The sequence below is a fragment of the Mytilus californianus genome, unplaced genomic scaffold (assembly GCF_021869535.1).
Source record: "Mytilus californianus isolate M0D057914Y unplaced genomic scaffold, xbMytCali1.0.p SCAF_6, whole genome shotgun sequence".
NCBI lineage: Eukaryota > Metazoa > Mollusca > Bivalvia > Mytilida > Mytilidae > Mytilus > Mytilus californianus.
In genome coordinates, this window is record NW_026262712.1 from 22492740 (window position 1) to 22515399 (window position 22660).

The 22660-nt window shown below is 33.3% G+C and overlaps 1 protein-coding gene across 2 annotated transcripts in view; it reads left to right on the top strand.

Annotated features, from left to right (window-relative positions):
- The window catches only part of LOC127704335 (soluble guanylate cyclase 88E-like), a 208183-nt gene that overhangs the window by 164901 nt on the left and 20622 nt on the right, over positions 1–22660 (top strand). For both annotated transcript variants that reach the window (XM_052208350.1, XM_052208351.1), the window contains exon 6: positions 17793–17922. In XM_052208350.1, coding sequence (XP_052064310.1) covers positions 17793–17922 — 130 coding nt within the window. The remainder of the gene's footprint in view (positions 1–17792; positions 17923–22660) is intronic.

The following is a 22660-nucleotide window of genomic DNA, read 5'->3' on the forward strand; positions in this document are numbered from 1 at the left end:
CTGACATCGGACTCGGACTTCTTTTAAATTGAGTTTTACTGTGCGTATTGCTGTATATTTGTTAATACTACATTGGCTAGAGGTATAGGGGGAGGGTTGAGATCTCACAAAACATGTTTAACCCCGCCACTTTTTTGCGCCTGTCCTAAGTCAGGAGCCTCTGGCCTTTATTAGTCTTGTATGTTTTTTAAATTTTAGTTCATTTATATGTTTTGCAGTTTAGTATGACGTCCATTTTCACTGAACTAGTACACATTTTTGTTTAGTGGCAAAAAGAAGCCCGCCTTCGGGTGAGGGATTTTCTCGCTGTGTTGAAGACCCATTAGTGGACTTCGGCTGTTTTCTGCTTTTCATTCGGCTTGTTGTCTCTTCGACACTTTCCCCATTTTCATTCTCAAATTTATAAAAAGAATAGCCATAACTATCAAAGGTCAATTTTGCTGGAGGGAATTGTAACCTTAGTTTCTAAAAAATTTCTAAATGCATCAACTGAAAATTTAAGAAAATGTATGTTATAACTCATGTCAGTGTCGAATCACTGACTACTGGGCTAATGGTACACACATATTAAGTCCTCCAGCAGCGATATCGATTCATTGCTAGAAAATAAAAAAATAACATTTCATAAATTTGTTGCTTACGAAGGACTAACCTGAATTTACCTTCATTATACATGTACGCAAGTATATTGTCAAAATTAGCTGTTTGAATTTTCTGACTTTTTCTAACTAATATTGCTAGTATTTAGTACATATTCTGTTGATAATTAAGTCATAAAAACAACAAATATTCTAAGAGTTAACAGTGCTAAGAATTGTGTGCTTTATAATGGAAGTCTTTGATGAATAATCAGTTCTTTTTTCCTCGAATGTGACCTACCGAACTAGACTGGGTTTGTACTTACATTAGCAACTCGACGCGGGCACATGTGGAGCAGGATCTGCTTACCCTTCGGGAGCACCCGAGATCACCCCCGTTTTTTGGTTGGGGTTCGTTTTGCTCAGTCTTTTGGTTTTTATGTTGTGTATTGTAGACTGTTGTCTTTTTGGTCGTTTTTCGTTTTCGACTTATGAGTTTGACTATCCTGTTGGTGTCTTCCGCGGTCTGTTTACTTCGGAAGTGCGACCCTGTGTCTTGCTTTCATGTCAATAATGTAAGCTAAGCTTAGTCTGTATGGAGGTTGACCGATATGCCAACTCATGTGGGTAAGTACATCAGATTTCAATTATGTGATAAAACAATTAAGAACAATAATGTCATTTGAACGCAAACAAATGAATAGCTCTAGTTTCGTAAGGACTAGCTGTGCACCTGTGCAAAATAGTAATTTCCATGCAAGACCCCTTTACATTTTGGTGCTGTCAATTGTACAGCCAGATTTAAGTGATTTCATGTCGACCATTGAGCTAAAAAAAAACCTCACAAAAACCCCGATGAATATGCTATATAGTAACTAGATTTAAACATTAGCCTATTTCATTTTTACCTCCTCAATTATGTTATGTTGATGTACACATTAAATATAGGGTACTACACTTTTCCTTTATTTTGTGCACGGATAACGTAAAGTAAAATGTATCACAAAACAAGCAAAAAATTAATAATTCTTCTGATATTTCTTATCGCGATCAGGATATTTGTTCAAATCAGAAATAACTTTAGAAACAACATATAAAAATACGCGAAAGGTTAATTAATATCTATAAAATGACGAATATGACAGTCATCTTGTGTAATTACAAACGATTTTATTTACGTCTCAAATAACTAGCTGGTCAACCCGGTTAATTTTTAGTAATAAGTCATGTCAGGTTCATTTGATAAGTTCAAATACCTTTTAAAAGAAAGTTGTTTTTTTCATTTGATAATATTAAATACATTTTAACAAGATTTATGAGATTTGAAAAAAAATAGTTGAATGTCATTATGTGTAATATGTTGATCTTGAGTTATTATTAGCATTCAGGAATTGGAAGTAATAACTTTGATTTTTAAATAGTCGCACATGTACAGTAACTCATGACATGTCAATAACATCGTTTCGTTTGCATTATTATGCTAAAAGGGAACACGATGGTAGTTTTTCTTCATAGGCGACAATACTACTGTTTTTCTAAGTTGCTACTTTTTATGATAAAACCCAGGAGAAGACTCGAAGTCAAATTGCCATCTTCCTATTGAGTTTATTTGTAGTATCAATGTAGAGCAACCGTCATTCTAAATCATATTTATAAAAAAGCCTTTTCTAGGTATTTTAAAAGAAACATATTTCCATTTTTCAAAAATCATATTGTAAGTATACACATTGCAGTCAGTGGCGTAGCACAAATGTAACAAGTAAAGTCCACGTAGAAATGCAATAAGATAGGAAAATAAAACCAATGTAATGAATACGTATTAAAGCAGAAAACATGACCTTCTATGGATTGCTTCAAACCGTTCATGAACCAAGAATATTCAATTATCAGTTGAAATTAACTAATAGAATTACGCAAAAAAATGAAATTTAATTTTCAGGAAACAGGTGAGCGAGCCTTGTAAGTTTTTAGATGTGCATCACAATTATATATTGTTATCTAACAGTGGGAATGAAGATGTTGTATGGACTTGTCCAAACCTGAGGCGGTTCATGAACCAGTGAGGTTTTTCCGCCCCCTCTTGTTTTGAATAAAAAGTTATCTATAAGCCAAGATCTGCATCAGTCAACGGTGCATATCAAGACATACTTATTGTATATTGAATTAATAGAGGAACACATAATTCATCTTTGAACTCTACTCCTTTTTCTATCTACTCATTTACATCTTAATAATTTATAGTTTGTCAGAATATATTCTTTTATTTAATTTGTACAACTTTTAAGCAAAAAATGTTTTTATTACCAAAATTCTTAATTTTACTTTGGGGAGCGGATGATACTCATAAACAACTTGTTTACAAAGCTGGTGAACATTGTTAAATTTGTAACTTTTATCCAAATAAATTTGTCTATTCCATTTAAGTAGATATGAACCCCAATAAAAGGACACATAAATGGGACAAGACCGTTATATCATCCATTCTGGTACAAAACTTTTACGCAAGAAATTGTACGACTGACTTCGGGATTTATATCGAGAAAATGGAATGATAAATAATATGGCTGGACAAATTACCAGTGAAAACTTGTATACACATATCCTTTTGACCCTTGAAGTAACCAAATTAAGTCTTTTCTAATTATTCAAGCTGTCAATAGCGTGCTTATTGTGTGTCATTCCACAAGGAGATTTCCTCTGAGACTGGATTTGATCTATAAATAATGTTTAAAGTTACATATGGATGATTGAAAAGGAGATTTTGACATATTTTGTAGATGGTAAATGTCTTCTAGACTAAGTTCTAGTATTAGTTAGACCTTTACTGTCTTTTATCTACATAAGCTGTCAATATCGATATTCTTTATAGAAATAAGGAGATGTGGTATGATTGCCAATGAGAAAGCTATCAACCAGAGTTCTCTTCTTTTCATTCTTTTCTCTGATCAGTCTACCCAGAGAGAGACCATTCGATTCGAATGTGTGCTGATGGGTTAGTTATGCAATACGTAAATTATTAAACCAAATGCTTGGCTTGTATTTGAACAAATAGCATAGAAACGAACTAAGCTACATTATGAAAAAATGTCGCATCTAAGCATCATACTACAAGCACAGTTAGATAATTGAAATATGTATGGAATAAGTGAATGAACCAGGCAAACTTGACTTTAGTACATTTGTTCTGTGCGTGTCGACAGAGATACTACAATTTAAAAATTGGTTAAGTAATGCCTTTATTCACGATATTGAAAATTTGCTTTTGTCTTATTAATGAAAAATGTGTATAACTAATGTCTAGCAAATATTCAGTTGACAATAATGACGTTAATTCGTAAGCAAAGAAAACAACAAAAAATTAGATATTGTCTAAAAACCATTTGACCTTTAATTGAAAAGTATTTGTGAATTTAGAAACAAATACTCAGCTGACTCTTTCAAGCAAAAGTCGGAGATATTCTGAAAAAAATGCCATATATTTTGACGATATAGGTCGATGTTTTAGAATATTTACATCATTAAGCTGCAAATACAAAAAAGAAGAAAATATCAAACGTTCTAACTTATATGAAATTTAATAGCTGATAATTGAAAAATAGAATATGTCATACAAAAAACGAGTAATTAAAAAGGATAAAATCTCATTCATGAATATCTTGAGTTTAAATTAATTTTTCTTGAGTTATCGGTGCTCTCCTTTTCGTTGCTTGTGTGACCTCGCAGTTTTAACTTGTCAATATTCATCTAACTTCTAACTTTATTAAGCTCTCACATACACAAGCGGTTAAAATATATTGGTTGATGCGCTGCTTAATGTCCAGTGGCAAATATTTATAATGCATATTAAGGACAATAACATAATATGATATGAAGTTACCCTGCCCTGTACTAGAGCGATACACTGAATCGTATTACAAACAGGATTGCCCTCTTTGGAAGGCAAGTAACCTGTATTATTGGTGTTCCCACTGTCTGTATCACTCTGCTCAGCTCCATAAAAATAAATATCACGGCTTTGTGACGCCAAATACGTTAACCCGGCCGAAATAACTTTGACCCAGACATATCACCGACGTCATAATGAATGAACCGACCTTAATAAGTTTAACCCAAACGGTTTGTTTGGGAAACAAAGGAAAACACTTGTTTTAGTATGCAAAATACACAAATACAATCCGATAAATCGATTATCAAATGGTCATCATTTTTATATTGTAAAATATCAGCTGCTCGACACAATATGAAGCCTTTTGAACTCGTTTGCTGTGCTCACTCGACAAAAAGCTTCATATTGTAACTTGCAGCTGATACTTTACATTATCTTACCTCCTATACATTTCTAGGATTATCATTGTTTAAAAGCGACCGTGGAGACTCTTTATATTTAATATGGGATGAGTGGGCGTGGTTTATTTTAATATTGGGTTAGTAGCTGTTATGTCTCTTTGTAAAAACAACATGACGTTGAGGAAAAATCTGAAACATTTCGCCCGGACCACAGATGAAGAAATTGACCAGGAACGATTGTTATTAATGCAGAAAACACTTTATAAGCTAACAAGTTGTTCTTCATGAAAAAAAATTGTAACATTTTGTTTTAAAAGATTCAAGTGTATTACTCATCGTTATTTCATTCGGTAAACTGTTCCATATTTGAGAACCAGAATATATAAAAGTTTTCTTAAAAAAAATTGTTTTTGGCTTCGGAAGTTTCAATAGTTTTTCATCAGTTGAACGTAAATTATCAAGTTTTCTCGTAAATAGTTACGAACCATATTGAATTCGTTTTTCCACATTCAACCAATTCAAACTATTAAACAATAAAGTAGAGGATGTCATTATGTTAGCTTCTACTACATGTATAACACTAGCAGATTTCTTTAATAACTTATTAAGTTTATTTATTCCACTTTCATTACGACTATCCCATATATTGCAACAATAATCAAACAATGGCAGAATAAAAGCATTAACATAAACAATACGTATATGCATAGGTAAATACTTTCGTTTATGTTGTAATAAGTTGGCTCTTTTTGATATTGTACATGACATTTTATCTTTTTGTTCATTCCAATTTAGGTTATTGTTGATGTATAAATCAAGAAGTCTTTCACAATCTACAGCCTCTAATCGTTCATCTGAAATATTGATATCTAAATTGTTCCCAGTTGAATAAAGCCTCTGTTTTGAACCGATAATCATTGATTTACATTTTTTTGGCATTTAGTTTCATACAATTTTCCAAACACCAGTTTTCAATTAATAAATATCATTTTAAAGGTTAGCATTTAACTCATGTACATTATTACATTTACTATGTACAGTAGAATCATCTGCATATAAATCTATCAATGAATTTTCTATATTCTGTGGTAAATCATTGATGTATAAAATAAATAACAGTGGGCCAAGGATAGAGAGCCGTGTGGTACACCAGTTTTTATGTATCTAGTATCAGATATAACATTATTGACCTTTACTTGTTGAATTCTTTCAAACAAGTATGACTTAAACCAGTCTAGTGTACAGTTTAAAACATTCAAGTTTTTATCAAAAAAGGTACATGATTAATTTAATTATTCTATTTACGTTTGTCAACAGCTTTATTGTTCCATATCTATTGAGATGAGTGCCATCTATATGGTAAAATGATTTGGCTATGTTGTCATCCTTGTAAAAAAAAAATTCATAATTCGATACAAATTTTACTCCATTATGTTGACACATTTGTATTAAGATCCTGTCATATTCAGTGACATTACAGTCTAACCTTGGCAATATTCCCGACATATTTGCTCGACTGTTTTGACTTCTTACATAGTAAATCATTTCTTGTTAAATGTCCACAAATTGTAGTAAATTCATATTACTGCTGGCATCATTGCCCCTGACATGAGTTACCATTATATTATATGAACTTAGATCCATACTTCTTATGTCATCGTACAAATCAAGAACATTTGCTCCTCCGTGAACATGAACGTCTTTGTACTCTTTTAATTTTGATGGGTTTATTCCTTTTAGAAACGAACTGCCTGCAATTACAACACTTCTTCCAAATAAAGGTAGTTTCTTTTGTATGTCAAACATATGATTTTCTGGTTCGTAAATTAATTCTGCATCAATTGGCTTTTCAAGTTTATAGACTAGCTGTTCTTGTTCATGTATTGGTTCTTCTAATGTATCATCAAATGTTGTTTCGGCATTGTTTGATATTCATCTACAATACATGTACCTTGGTTACTGAGGTTCTCCACCTGCATAAAGTTTCTTTGTAATTTTACTGTTTCCACTTCTTACTGTTTTATTTTGTCACTAATACTATGTGTTTTCCTTGTAACATATTAACCTTATTTTTATATTTAAATTTTGAATTTCTTCTTCAATGTCCTGCATTTTATTCATTGACTTTTGATTATGCTGTATGCGCACCTTCGCCAAAGCTGTAATGCAGTCATCTAAAATTTGCATGCTACTCGCATTTGACAGATTGTTTGATTGAATAGAAACTTTCAATTTGTAGACTTTGTCTTTTAAATGTGTTACAACGGTAGTTAAGTTGTTAACAGTTGTAATGAAGTCTTGAGTATTTAATTTTGACAATTTGTCATCTATTTCATTTGAAAATGTGTTTCTTTCATTTAAATTGGTCGAATTTATATCTTCAAATTTTGCTTGTTGATCACCTGACTTTCTATAGTTGTAGCGACTGACGATGTTGACGGTTCCAGACCCGTACTCGACGATGCATCATCTTTTATTGATTTTATTGCGCTGTTAACTGAACTGTTTAGTATTTCAATGGTACATGTATCTTCGGAATTTAATTGTTCCGTTTTCTTTAAATTTTTTTTAGAATTATTATTACAATCTTCTTTTTCTTGTTTTTCCTTCAAAATCACTTCCTCGAAAATTCTGTTTAGTTCATTTAAATTGACAGCTTTCTCGTTGGTTTGACATTCTTTCATTTTAATCACAATTACCGGCAGATCTGTTTGACAAAATGTTTTCAGTCCTTTTCTATTAACAAGTAAAGAATATGTTGTAAAATATATATTGATGCAATAAGATTTTCGCTTGATTGATCTTCCAAACGAATCAAAACCTTTTTTGAAAACTTTAATTTGTTCTTCAACTACGTTTTTATTGTTTTTATAGCTGAGCGGATTAAATGCTACTTCTCTGTTATTCCTTCCGTGTGTTTTAAGATGTTCATAATAGTAAGTACATGCCCGTTTAAACACTTCAAAACTAGACGTTCCTAAAAACAGCCGTATGCCACCACCGGTCAATTTATCACTTAAATGTTCTGATCTCGTTGCTTCTAGGTTTTTTTTATTAAGGCCTTTGATTTATTCAGAGTGTAATCTCTTTATATATTTTGGTGTTGAACAGTGTTATTGTTAGCGCTTTGAAATCTCTTCATATTCGACTATTATTGTTTTTGTTGCTTGACGCCATTTTCTTAAACAATTACAGAATTGACAGTTCACTCTCCACCAGAGTACAAATAACGTACAAACAAGTTCATTTGTCAAATTGACATCTGTCACCTTAAAATTATGCCCAATTTCTATTTTAAGGTTGTATTAAGCGTTGCAAGATAACTAGAGTCGTCTTTTGTTTTAAATTCATTCACAACTGTGGAAATTGGAATATGTTATACATAATACATTATGTTTGACAGAATTGCTTTTCAAATCGTCTTCAACTTTTCCATGATTTTGATAGATAACATGAATTCATCATTTGTATATAATTAAGATACCGGTGATGAAATATTCTGCAAAAATGAGATCATCGTGTTTTTGTTCTTTTCAATATAAAAGTTTTAACAAATTGGTATTCCATTTATTCCAGATGAAGTTATTATGAACCTTATAAAAATAGATATGAAATAAATACTTTGTTCGTTTTCGTGGCAGAGAATTTCGAGATATTATCGTCAATTAAGGGTTTTTAAAACGGACCGAGAGAGAGAGAGAGAACAAAGTATAGATTCTGACACGGTCTGCAGTAACAAATATTTTGTGTAAACAAATGAAACAGACAAATTTTACACCTACATCATATAGCCGTAATACCACATATCTTAAATGATTTTACTGTGCTTTGATATTTATCTTACCTTCTATACATTTCTATTAATTTCATTGGTTAAAAGCGAACACGTGGAGACCCTGTATGTTTTATATTGGGTAAGTGGGCAGGTTTTATTTTGATACACGGTTAGTAGCAGTGTTACGTCCCGTTATAAAAACAATATGGCGTTGAACAAAAATCTTAAACGCTTCGCCAAGACAACAGATGAAGAAATTGATGATTGAAAATAAATACAGAAAACACATTAAGGGCATACGATACAGTTTTGTTTCCACGGTGATTGTTTACGAAAATTTGCATACAAGCTATTTTTCACTTAGTTAATTCAAATATGTAAAGCAAATATATTTTCATGTGCTAAAGTAAGCAATGAACGGGGTCGAAATTGTATACATTTACTGAAAATTTCGGTTTCCTAGACATTTCTATCCTTTGGACAGACATACTTAACTTTTTTGTTTCAAAAGATAAACATATGCGGTTTTTTGTGAAACGATTTGGAATATCTTCTTTACAAACTTATGCTCTAAATTTGTGTAACAATTCTTTGAAAAGAAATTCATTTTTATTAAAATTTCAGTATTCAGATTTTAGTAAAAACGGCATGTTTTGCTGCATATTTATCTAATTTAAAAAAAAGTCGTCGGTGATTTTTTCATAAAAAATGGAACAATTAATCGTCATACAGTATCAGGTCATTTGTCATTTTAAAAAACGGGGACCATGTACACGTTTCAATCTAAAATCCCTCGAAAAATGCATCTTTTCCCGATATGTCGCAGTTTGACGTCGCGAAAAATAACATATTACTTCAGCAACGTTATTACCTCCCCTGTGACTGTATCGTATGCCCTTAAAGGCTAATTAATTGTTATTGTTGGTAATTGTTTTTGTATGGACCAATTAAAGTAAGTTCTTAATATTGAAGACTTGATCACTTTGATAGGCCACTATTTTGAATTCCACATGTTAAGAAAGTCGGTAAGCTGAATCAAGCTTGAATGGAGTGTCCATACTTGCCCCAACTGTTCAGGGTTCGACCTCCCTGGTCATATTAAGCTGCGACCCGCGGATAATGATGTTTGAATAACCTGAACTGACAACACTTACTATATAAAAAAGAAGATGTGGTATGAGTGCTAATGAGACAACTCTCCATCCAAGTCACAATGTATAATAAGTTAACAATTATAGGTCAAAGTACGGCCTTCAACACGGAGCCTTGGCTTACACTGAACAGGAAGCTATAAAGGGCCCCAAAATGACTAGTGTAAAACAATTCAAACAGGAAAACAAACGATCTAATCTATATAAAAAAGAGTAACGAGAAACACCTATGAACCAAACCAACAAACGACTACAACTGAACAACATGCTTGGTAAGAACATGTACCTTTCAATTTTGATTTGAATTTCAAAAATTTATTACTATCTAGACTGCAATGTTGCTTGAATGTTGGTATACTTAAATGAAATGAAAACATGGATGTTTTCTAAGTTATGTTTCATTTATGCACAAGTTGATTGATATCACTACTAACTGCTCAGAGTCTGAAAAACCATATTTTGTGCTTGTCGAGCACAGATTTTACTTGATAAGGCTCGACAGAATCTCGACAGTACTTAACTGTACTCGACTTTGGTCTCGACTTTACTTGCTAAGTCTGATTCAGTACTTGATAATCTTAGTACAGTCTGAAATGGTCTCGACAAATGCTCGACCAGTCTGGACTCAGTCTCGACCAGTCTTGACTCAGTCTCAACCTGTCTCGACCTACCTCAACCAGTCTTTAACTTTAAATTTAGTCTAGACTGGTCTGAATCAGCCCATCTCACTCAACTATATATTGATCTTACAAAATTCCAGTTTATTTGGTAGTTTGTTTCATTGCTGTCAAATCAAATGATTTAATTAATAGGTAAAAAAAAGCTAGAATTATCACTTTTGATTAAATTCAGATACTCATCTTTAATTATTTCTATAACTTTTACAAATCGACTTGGATTTTCATAAAACTCTATCCTAATTATACATTGAGCTTAAAGAATGCCAGGTTTTGTCTAAATTTAGATAGATACTTATAAATTGAAATTTAAATTTAACAGCAATAAACCAAATTATCAATTAACCTGGCATTTTGTAAGATCAATATATAATTGAGATAGCTGTAGATTTTGATGAAAATCCAAATTGATTTGAAAAAGTTATAGAAATTGTTAAAGGTAACTATCTGAATTAAGTCCGAATTGAAAATTCCAGATTTTTTTACCTACAAATTAAATCATATAATTTGAAAGAAATAAACCAAACTACCAAACAACCTAGCATTCTGTAAGATCAATATATAATTGAGACAGCTCTATAGTTATATGAAAATCCAAGTTGATTTGGAATAGTTATAAAAAAATTTAAAGGTGGCTATCTGAATTTAGTCCGAATTGGAAATTCTAGCTTATTTGACCTATCAATTAAATCCTTAAATTTAACAACAATACACCAAACTACCAAACAACCTGGCATTCTGTAAGATCAATATATAATTGAGATAGCTGTAAAGTTTGATGAAAATCCAAGTTGATTTGAAAAAGTTATAAAAAAAATTTTAAGGTGACTTTCTGAATTTAGTCCGAACTGAAAATTCTAGCTTTTTGTTTACCTATTATTTAAACACTCAAATTTGACAGCAATACTTCAAACTTCAAAACAACCTGGCATTCTCTAAGCTCAATGTATAACTGAAGTAGCTGTAAAGTTTTATGAAAATCCAAGTTGATTTGAAAAAGTTATAGAAATAATTAAAGGTGACTATCTGAAATTAATCAAAACTGAAATTCTAGCTTTCTTACCTATTAATTAAATCCTTTAATTTGACAGCAATGAACCAAACTACCAAATAACCTTGAATTATGTAAGATCAATATATAATTGAGCTAAATGGGCTGATTCAGACCAGTCTAGACTAAATTTGAAGGTCGAGACTGGTCGAGACTGAGTCAAGACTAGTTGAGAAAGGTTGAGACTGAGTCGAGACCTTTTCAGACTATACCAAGATTATCAAGTACTGAATCAGACTTATTAAGTAAAGTCGAGACCAAAGTCAAGTATAGTTAAGACAGTTAAGTACTGTCGGAATTATGTCGAGTCTTATCAAGTAAAATCTGTGCTCGACCTTACTGGTCGAACACAAAATATGGTCATTTCAGACTCTGAGCAGTTTGTAGTGTATGCGAAGTCCTTCATGATTATCAATGATTATTACATAATTGCCTGATCATATTCTTTTCAAAAAGTCATCCGATTTTTGAGCACTTTTTTGGCCCACTTAGTATATCAACTTTTACTCTTTTTTTTAATATTCTACTACGTTTTTTAGGATTTTATAAACATATATGAAAAAACTACTCATGCCTTTGTTTTAATACGTTTTATTCCTGATGAAGGTAAATCCAGAAAAGAGTTTCGGACGTACGAAATTTTTAAAGTGTTATTTTCATTTGAAACAATTTGGTTGATACCACTGCTGGTGGACTGTTGGTCCGTGAGGGTTTCTGGTATCTATGATGAGTTTATTTTCATCAGTTCAGTAGCTCGTGCTTTGGTACAGACATGATTTATAATATATTTTTTTAAATTCCCCGTTGATAAATTAAGAAATCATTAAAATACTAAGGTTTTAAATCCCTCAGACAAAGTTGGTTGTAGAGGATTTTGGCTTTTCTTTTTAGGTCCTGAATGGTTATAAAGCTCATAACGTTACTACGTATTTGTACATCCCTGGCTTTCAAAAACGTTTTGGTTTGAGTGTTTCTGATGAAGGTAAATCCAGAAAAAGCGCTCGGACGCACATACTTGATCTACTTTTCTTTCCATTTACTTGCCCGCGCGTTCAGGTGGCAACATAGTACACACTGTGTTAATTTTTTTTTTATTTTATTAAGATCAAAATAACTTGACTGTACTCTTTGCTCTCCTGTAACGTGATAAGACAAAATCCTATGATGATTGACATTTATATTTCTCCATGTGAAACAGAACTAAATAGTAGACAAGCATTTAACCGTACGCAATGAAAATTGCATTTTGCGTATTTATTGAAACTGAATTGGGGTTTGGACATCATTTGTTTTTCTCCAGAATCACATAGAATAAATAATTAGTCTGATAATTTGATATCAATGGTAAAATAGAATTCAATTATCCTCTCAAATTTTTTATGACGCAAAAGACTGTCACGCAACGATTGCCATTCTTATTTACTTCATTTTCATTAAATAATATTTTAATCACATGATGCATCATACTGTGTAATAAAGACTTCATTAGAGACAGAGAAATTGTTACTAACAACGTATCTTACGTTTTTTTATCGCTTCACGGCGGTAGTTTTTTCTGTGTTTTATTTGATCTTACATTTTTTACAAATTCACTAAGAAAAACATAAAAAAAAACAATTGTATTACCTGAGCTGTCCAAGAATTTGTCTTTACCATTTATGATTGACAGTACGTTATAAAAAGTTAGTATTACGTTGTCAGTTGAATTATATATGAATAAGAGTAGGACCAAGGGTAACTATGGTATAGATAAGTTAGAACTATACAATTACAGTTCGATAATTAGCCCTTTGTTGAAGAGACAGTGAAGGCTTTCGTTTTTGCTGTACGAATTTTATAAATAAACAGCCAGTTTCTTGACACTATACATAGTTAATTCACGATCTGAAAGAATAACAACGGACTCGAACAAACCTCGTCCGTAGGTGGCTAGATTTTAGAGAACATTTCCGACCCAGCTCAATACGACTATATATTTTCAAATTGTAGTAAACATTATCCGCCTTTTCAATCACCCCGTCCCCTTACATGTCAGATTCTACGAATTGACATTTGATATGTTATAGATAATGCATATATAATGGTTTTCTTGTCGTAAAACACACCGAGGGGTGTCAGGATTGTTCAAATGAAAGACCGACCGTAGGGAATATAACAACAGTCATATTCCTGACTTGGTACAAGCAATTCCTTTAGTAGAAAAGGTGGATTAAACTTAGTTTTATAGCTAGCTAAACTTCTAACTTGTATGACAGTCGCATAAAATTAATTTATATTGACAACAATGTGTGAACAAATCAATGAAAACAGACGTAACTGGTAAAAATGTCCAAAATTGGGGTACAGCAGTCAACATTGTTATAATCTTAATCACTATAAAAACAAAAAATTATGTCAACAAAGAAAAACAAAATGGCATATAGAAACTCTATGGACAAAGCACATAAGCAAAATAGAGAGACAAGAATGCAAAAAAATGACCATAGCACAGTAACATAATGGCGAGATGTATAAATACCGAGCCACGCCAAAAGGATATTACCAAAAATAGACTCATCAGTAAAGGTTAACAATATACAAAGACAAATCAAATGAACACTTTAATACGTTATTAAGATGATAAACATCGTCATTACCTAGATTCTATATACTATTTATCAACAAGGTCTTGGTATCTTCCAATGAACTTTTTTTAGAAAAAGGACGAGACGTTCTTTGACATAACCCTGTTTTATCAACTTTATGCGCAGACACTGGTTACGTTTCATAAAGTCTGAGTAGCAGCTGCAAGCTCTTGAATACCGAATGAGTTGGGAAAATGTATATCCCATATGCAGATGAAGTTGAACTAGAAATTAAAGAAACAACAGACACGGCTTCCTCCTCATTTTTTGACTTATACCTCGAATTTGACATACACAGTCATCTCAGTACCAGAATCTATGACAAACGAGACGATTTTGATTTTAAAATGATCAATTTCCCCCACCTTAGTTGCAATATACCAACTTCACCTGCATATGGGATATACATTTCCCAACTTATTCGGTATGCAAGAGCTTGCAGCTCCTACTCAGACTTTGAAAAACGTCACCAGTGTCTGAGCAAAAAGTTGATGAACCAGGGGTATGTCAAAGAACGTCTCGTCCTTTTTCTAAATAAGTTAATCGGAAGGTACCAAGACCTTGTTGATAAATATTCCGTATCAACTTTACAAATAATGCATGATGGTCTTAAAGTATAGATTCTGCGTACTGATGATGTTTATCATTTTAATAACGTGTTAAAGTGTTCTTAGTCTTTATTAATATTACTTTTACTGTTTGGTTTGTTTTTGGTGATATACATTTGACGTGGCTCTGTACTTATGCATCCCGTCATTGTGTTGTTTGTATTATTTTTCATTTTTACTTGTGTGCTTTGTCCGTGTTACTTTTTATGTTTCTTTGATACATATGACGTGTCTCTGTACTTTAAACATCCCGCCATTGTGTTATTGTTCTATTTTAATTTTTGCATACTTTGAACGACAAAATTATTTTATATCTCTACCTGTGTGACATTTCCATTCCGACGTCAAACGCGATTCTACGCCAGAGTTAATGTTAAAATTACGATTCGGTTCCAGTTCTTAAAATCCCTCGATCTTTTATTGGTTGATTTGGCATACATAAATAAAATACAAAAATAAGTAAGCAATGAACGAGGTTGTTAAATGTGATATATGCTTTTTTGTGCTTCTTTGTTAAATATTTGTTTGTTTTTGTTGTGATTAAGATTGTGACACGGTGTTGACTGCTGTACCCCTATTTTGACATTTCTATCTATTATGTCTGTTTGTTTTATTCACGCATCGTTGTCAATATAATGGAATTTGATGCGACTGTCATACAAGTGAGAGATTTAGCGCTATAAAACCAGGTTCAATCCACCATTTTCTACATAAAATAAAAAACAGTACCAAGTCAGGAATATGACCGTTGTTGTCCATTCGTTTGATGTGTTTGTGCTTTTGATTTTGCCATTTGATTAGGGACTTTCCGTTTTGAATTTTCCTCGGAGTTCAGTATTTTTGTAATTCAACTTTTTGGTATATTGCTGCTAATGTGGGGGAAATTGATCATTTCAAAATTAAAATCGTCTCGTTTGTCATAGATTCTTGTATTGAGATGACCGCTTATGTGAAATTCGAGGTATAAGTAAAAAAAAATGAGGCGAAAGAAGCTGTGTATGTTGTTTCTTTGATTTCTAGTTCTGGAGGATACATTAATGGAACCCAATCGGAAAAGTTTGGATTGTAAATGGAAAGGACATCATCAATATATCTGGATGTGAAATTAAATGATTTGGCTTCTTTGATCTTCTTGTTTTTGACAAGTGTTTGATGGAACTCCTACTCGTATCAAAATGAGAAGAGGTCGGCAAGGAGAGTCGCAAAGTTCGTTCCCTTAGAAATGCAGACAATTTGTTTAGAAGGTCTAGCTACAAATTCAACAAATATGTTGTCAATAGGAAACTCCAGCATACTGACCACTTGTTCCTCGGTGTAGCATGTTTTGTTCATTATTAACAAAATATGCCGTATGGTAATTCAAAGCAATACATTTCTAGCGTATGCTACCATTTTTATATTGAAAACCATTGTGGATTATTTCTTTTAGACGATTTTTTAATTTGACATGGGGAATAGTGGTATAAAGGGTTGAAAAATCAAAGGTTTTGATACAATTATTTCAGAGAAAGATCGAGATTTAAAATTATCCAGAAGTTCTTTAGATTTTTTTAGAATCCACATATGGTTAATACCACTACGCGAGTAAACAGCTTCACAGTATTTCTGAAGACCTTTTTTCACTGCGGACAGAATTTTTGTCAATCTAATGGACAATTCCTTGGTAAAACACGCAGATGAGCCGGTAATGTTCCGTTGTTTGAACGGGTTTGATCTTGCTTAACTGTGCGCTCTGGTACTAGTATTTAAAGGATTGTTTCTGCCTTAAACCTTTAAGGAATATTCAAGATGAAAAATTGTTTAGAAAACCCCACAAGGGCAACATCAAATGATGTTTTAAAAAATTAGTTTGCATTATAATCGGGGTAAGTTATGACCTAACACAGGCAAATAACTCCATATAAGGTTAAAATATTAATGTTCAGGATTTGTGAAATATTTGTCGCTGCTTGTGAAACCAATCAAATGCCATAGGGAGATGTTCAGGTAAAAGTAATTAAGTTTAATGAGTTGAAATAAGTCGTGGAAAGTTGTAAAAGTGAACATTGTTTACCAGAACCTATTGAACCAAGGTTTCTTTATGGTCAAAAATCATCTCTTTGAATGTTTTTCCACTTTAGTGTGATTTTATGGACTGTTATTCCATATCTGTGTCACAGATTGCAAAGTTTCAAATTTCAACACATACAAATGTATCAAAATGTCATTTGTAATTTCTTAGCTGAAAGATAGAAACACTTTTTACTTGTAAAAAGAGTATAGGAAACTGTGTGTTTTCTTGAAGGTTACAAATACGAATGTACTCTCTCATATTTTGTAATAATTTATTTTGCATTAGTGATATATTTGTTCTTGTCTCATTAATTCCACAGGTTGATGGGATTAAATCCTATGCTGGCGCCTTTTCTGAAACAAATAATTTTAAAAACATATTTCAATGAACGATAAATCTCTAAGTTATAATAGAAATTTCTTATCAATAGTACAATGATTTATTTGAAATCTTCTTTATTGAAACAACTCTTATGTATTACTAATGTCATATTCGACAGCGAAATTATTTATATTTAACAGCATTTGCAGAAAGTCTGTAATCGTCATGAAAAGTAGTTTCGTTCAATCATTTTTGCTTTAAACGTCTTTGGAATTTGTTTAAATATTTGTCTTACTGGAATACACTTGTAGGTTATTCCAGACACGAATATTCTTACAGTTTACACTGAACAGGGCGTCCAAATTTCACAAATAATGTCCAGTAAGGCAATAAAAATAAGCTTACAATTTTTAATTGTCTCACCAGTATCACACATAAATATTTGAAATTTAAAGTTAACAACATTAAGTTTTTTTGGAACGTATAAATACGTTATAAATGTCTTACAGAGAATTGTCTTGTAAATATCAAAAAGATACGTAGTATTTGATATATTTATGATTTCCTACTAAACGGTAGCCTCACCATAACTTCTCCTTTGCTGCTGTAAGGATATAATTAATTAATTTTCCGCTGTTTATTTATTTCCGTTTAAATTTATTTTCAGACTTCAAAATTTAGATGCAATGTTTAGGGCAGGTTTGTTCATCAATGACCTCAGTTTGCATGATTCAAGTCGTGACCTCGTTTTGGCGGGTACACAACAATCAGCAGAATTAAAATTGGCTCTCGATCAGGTTAGTATATGTCCAATAGTTTTGCTATATTTTATAGAATCAAAGATTTACAACCTCAAGAGCATATTAGAGACCTTTACCTTGAGTCCTTGACAGATGTAAAATCTAAATCTCCCAATTTCTCTTATTCACCTTCCCCATACAAATATAACCCCACTGATCAACGGGAGACCTTGCCATCTTTAACAACTAACAATTTAAAGAGTTGTCGATTTCCCCAACCAATCATCCGGAAGAACTCCAGGTTACTGATAGATGCAGTGGAGGACTATGCCAAACAATGGGTTAAGTTCGAGCCAGATAATCCTTGCCTGGACACTTATCTTAATGTATCAAAGCTGTTAGGCGATATATTCAGAGACACATTAAATACCATAAACACACGGGTTTTAAGAAGCCCGACGTTGTCGATGCTTTATCGTTTCTTCATGACAAATGTGTCGTTTTTCCAGTAGACAAAGCCTCTAATCAATCTGTTTTAATATCCACTCATTTTGGGAATGTCTAGTTAAAGAACTTGAAATCGCAGCAAATCGTGGAATCCCAAATACACCCCTACATCATTCACGAAAGTTGAGATTTAAGAATCATGAATCCGTCCTTCTCTCCTTTGGTATTAATATAAAGACTATGAACATTTTCTGTCTTTATAAAGGATACATAAACTTCCCAAAAAAAACTTAAAAAGAACGATATATAGCCGGGTCGCATAGGTGTTTGACTGACCATCTGTCTAAAGTGTTTTTACTAACATTCTCAATACAGTAAAAGATAACCTTCAGAAATATTGTGACCAAGTTAATCCAACCAGTGGTATCAATCAGATGCGGATTCTTAAAACTTCTAAAGATCTACTCCAAAATCTTCACTCACAACCTTTTATTTTACAATTTTGCAATGATATCAACACTTTTGATTTGTCTATGCTCTACACTACTATATCCCATCCTGAATTGAAAAATCGACTTAATTGTCTCATTTAACGGAGGTTTTTTCTACAAAAAATGAAAACGTAAATACAAATTCCTTGTAGGTCATGAAAAAACTTGCTTGGCGAAGTACTATATGATTCAAACATACCGAAGATAATATCATAAAAATTTTTGATCGAAAAAACATTTGATTTATGGATTGATATTTCAACAGAGAGTTGGTATTCCAATAGGTACTAATTGTATATCCGACTTGTTTTTGTACTCATATGAAGCAGAATTCATGCATAACCTCATAAAGAAAAAAAGAAAAAAGCATCTTCCAAAGTTCTTTACTTTACTTTCATATACTATATTTATTATGTCCTGTCACTCTATAGCCCACATTTCAGTAAGTGCTTGCATCTCATATATCTCAGTCAATTTCAGATTAAAGTTGCTGCCGAAACTAGAGATCTGCTTTATATCATGATCTTTTACTCGATATTGAAACAGATGTACGACTTCAAACTCGAAGTATGACAAACGTGATGATTTCTACTTTCCAATTTTTAACGCCTATTTCTGAGCAGTAAATAAGCTCCTTCCATCGTATGGTGTAACCATATCTCAATAAATTAATTACGGTCGTCCATGTTCTCACTATACAGATAGAAAAGGGTGTGCTCCTAACACAAACAGATGTATGAGGAAAAGCGACTGAAATCGACACTACATAAGTTTTACGGTCATCATAACGGATGTGTTGACTGATACGATGTCTCAATATATCTTCTTCTATTTTCCGTTACTAGCGATCCTTCATAATTTATTGAAGACTATTCGCCGGGATTCTACTAACTACTGTTTTCGCAGTCTTAGTTAGATACCTTAAGGGTCGTCTGGTCTGTAAATGTACCGATAGTGTTCCCAATTGTGACATTTTGATTGAGTGTGATTTTGACTGAGTGTGGATTCGGGTGGTGGATGATGCATGTAAAGCAGGAGACTTTCCTTTTCCTCGTGTCAATCCCTCACGTTAAGTTTCTACCTTGATTTGTATTTTTAATGGATTTGTGGATTTTTGCAAAACGTAATATTTTCATCACAAAAAAAACTTTTATAACAGGCATACAGATCTCATTAATTGATCAAACTGACTATATTTTATTACAAATATAAATTTTCTAAGCATAGTTAGGATTCCACTTGCAGAAATTAAACAATTGATAATTAATACTCAGCCTTTCCTGTGAATATTATTTATAAAGGAACCATTATAAAATATTGTCCTTTAAATCTTTCCATTTGGTCGAATAAACTACTCGGAAGTGCAGCCGCGGATGTTAGAAGATAGAAAGGCAAGGTTTCAATATAATAATTCTAAGTACTTTGAGATTGCTTTCAGTAACTGCTAGCATTCTATTTTTAGCTCACCTGGCCCGAAGTGAGCTTTTCTCATCACTTTGTGTCGTCGTCGTCCGTCGTCGGTCGTCGTCGTCGTTAACTTTTTACATTTTGAACTTCTTCTAGAGAACCATTGAATGGAATGAAACCAAACAGGGCATGAATGTTCCTTATGAGGTGCTGACCAAGTGTTGTTACTTTTGTAGCCGATCCATCATCCAAGATAACCACCAGCGGGGACTTCGTTTAACATAGGACCCTATTGACAATACATACAAATGTCTTCTTTTAGAGAACCACTAAATGGAATGAAACCAAACATGACATGAATGTTCCTTATGAGGTACTGACCAAGTGTTGTTACTTTGAAGCCGATCAATCATCCAAGATGGCCGCGAGAGAGGGACTTTGTTTAACATAGGACCTTATGGGAAATACATACAAATATCTTCCTTTAAAGAACCACTGAATGGAATAAAACCAAACAGGGCATGAATGTTCCTTATGAGGTGATGACCAAGTGTTGTTACTTTGAAGCCGATTCATCATACAAGATGGCCGCCAGCGGGGGACTTCGTTTAACATAGGACCCTATGGACAATACATACAAATCATTTCTTTTAGAGAACCACTGAATTGAATGAAACCAAACATGACATAAATGTTCCTTGTGAAGTGCTGACCAAGTGTTGTTACGTTGAAGCTGATCCATTTTCCAAGATGGCCGCCAGAGAGGGACTTAGTTAAACATAGGATCCTATGGGAAATACATACATATGTCTGCTTTTAAAGAACCACTTCATGGAATGAAATCAAGCATGGCATAAATGTTCCTTATGAGGTGCTGACCAAGTGTTGTAACTTTGTAGGCGATCAATCATCCAAGATGGCCGCCAGAGAGGGACTTAGTTTAACATAGTACCCTACGGGAAATACAAACAAATGATTTCTTTAAGTAACCACTAAATGTAATGAAACCAAACATGGCATGAATGTTCCTAATGCAGTGCTGGCCAAATGTTGTTTCTTAGTAGCCAATTAATCATCCAAGATGGCTGCCAGCATGGAACTTAGTTTAACAAAGGACCCTATGGATAATACATACAAATGTCTTCTTTTAGAGAACCACTGAATGGAATGAAACCAAACATGGCATGAATGTTCCTTATGAGGTGCTGACCAAGTGTTGTTACTTTGTAGCCGATCAATCATTCAAGATGGCCACTAGCGGGGACTTCGTTTAACATAGGACCCTATGGACAATACATACAAAGTCTTCTTTTAGAGAACCACTGAATTGAATGAAACAAAACAGGCATGAATGTTCCTTATGAGGTGCTGACCACGTGTTGTTACTTTGAAGCCGATCCATCATCCAAGATGGCCGCCAGCGGGGGGCTTCGTTTAACATAGGACCCTATGGACAATACATACAAATGTCTTCTTTTAGAGAACCACTGAATGGAATGAAACCAAACATGACATGAATGTTCCTTCTGAGGTGCTAACCAAGTGTTGTTACTTTAAAGCCGATCAATCATCCAAGATGGCCGCCAGAGAGGGACTTTGTTTAACATAGGACCCTATGGGAAATACATACAAGTGTCTTCTTTTAAAGAACCACTGAATGGAATGAAACCAAACAGGGCATGAATGTTCCTTACAAGGTGTTGACCACGTGTTGTTACTTTGAAGCCGATCCATCATCCAAGATGGCCGCCAGCGGGGGGCTTCGTTTAACATAGGACCCTATGGACAATACATACAAATGTCTTCTTTTAGAGAACCACTAAATGGAATGAAATCAAACATGGCATGAATGTTTCTTATGGGATGCTGACCAAGTGTTGTAACTTTGTAGGCGATTAATCATCCAAGATGGCCGCCAGAGAGGGACTTTGTTTAACATAGGACCCTATGGGAAATACATACAAGTGTCTTCTTTTAAAGAACCACTGAATGGAATGAAACTAAACAGGGCATGAATGTTCCTTATAAGGTGCTGACCAAGTGTTGATACTTTGAAGCCGATTCATCATCCAAGATGGCCGCCAGCGAGGGACTTCGTTTAACATAGGACCCTACGGGAAATACATACAAATGATTTCTTTTAGAGAACCACTGAATGGAATGTAACCAAACATGGCATGAATGTTCCTTATGCATTGCTGGCCAAGTGTTGTTTCTTAGTAGCCGATTAATTATCCAAGATGGCTGCCAGCGTGGAACTTAGTTTAACAAGGGACCCTATGGACAATGCATACAAATGTCTTCTTTTAGAGAACCACTGAATGGAATGAAACCAAACATGGCATGATTTTTTCTTATGAGGTGCTGACCAAGCGTTGTTACTTTGTAGCCAATCAATCATCCAAGATGGCTGCCAGCGGGGAACTTAGTTTAACAAAGGACCCTTTACA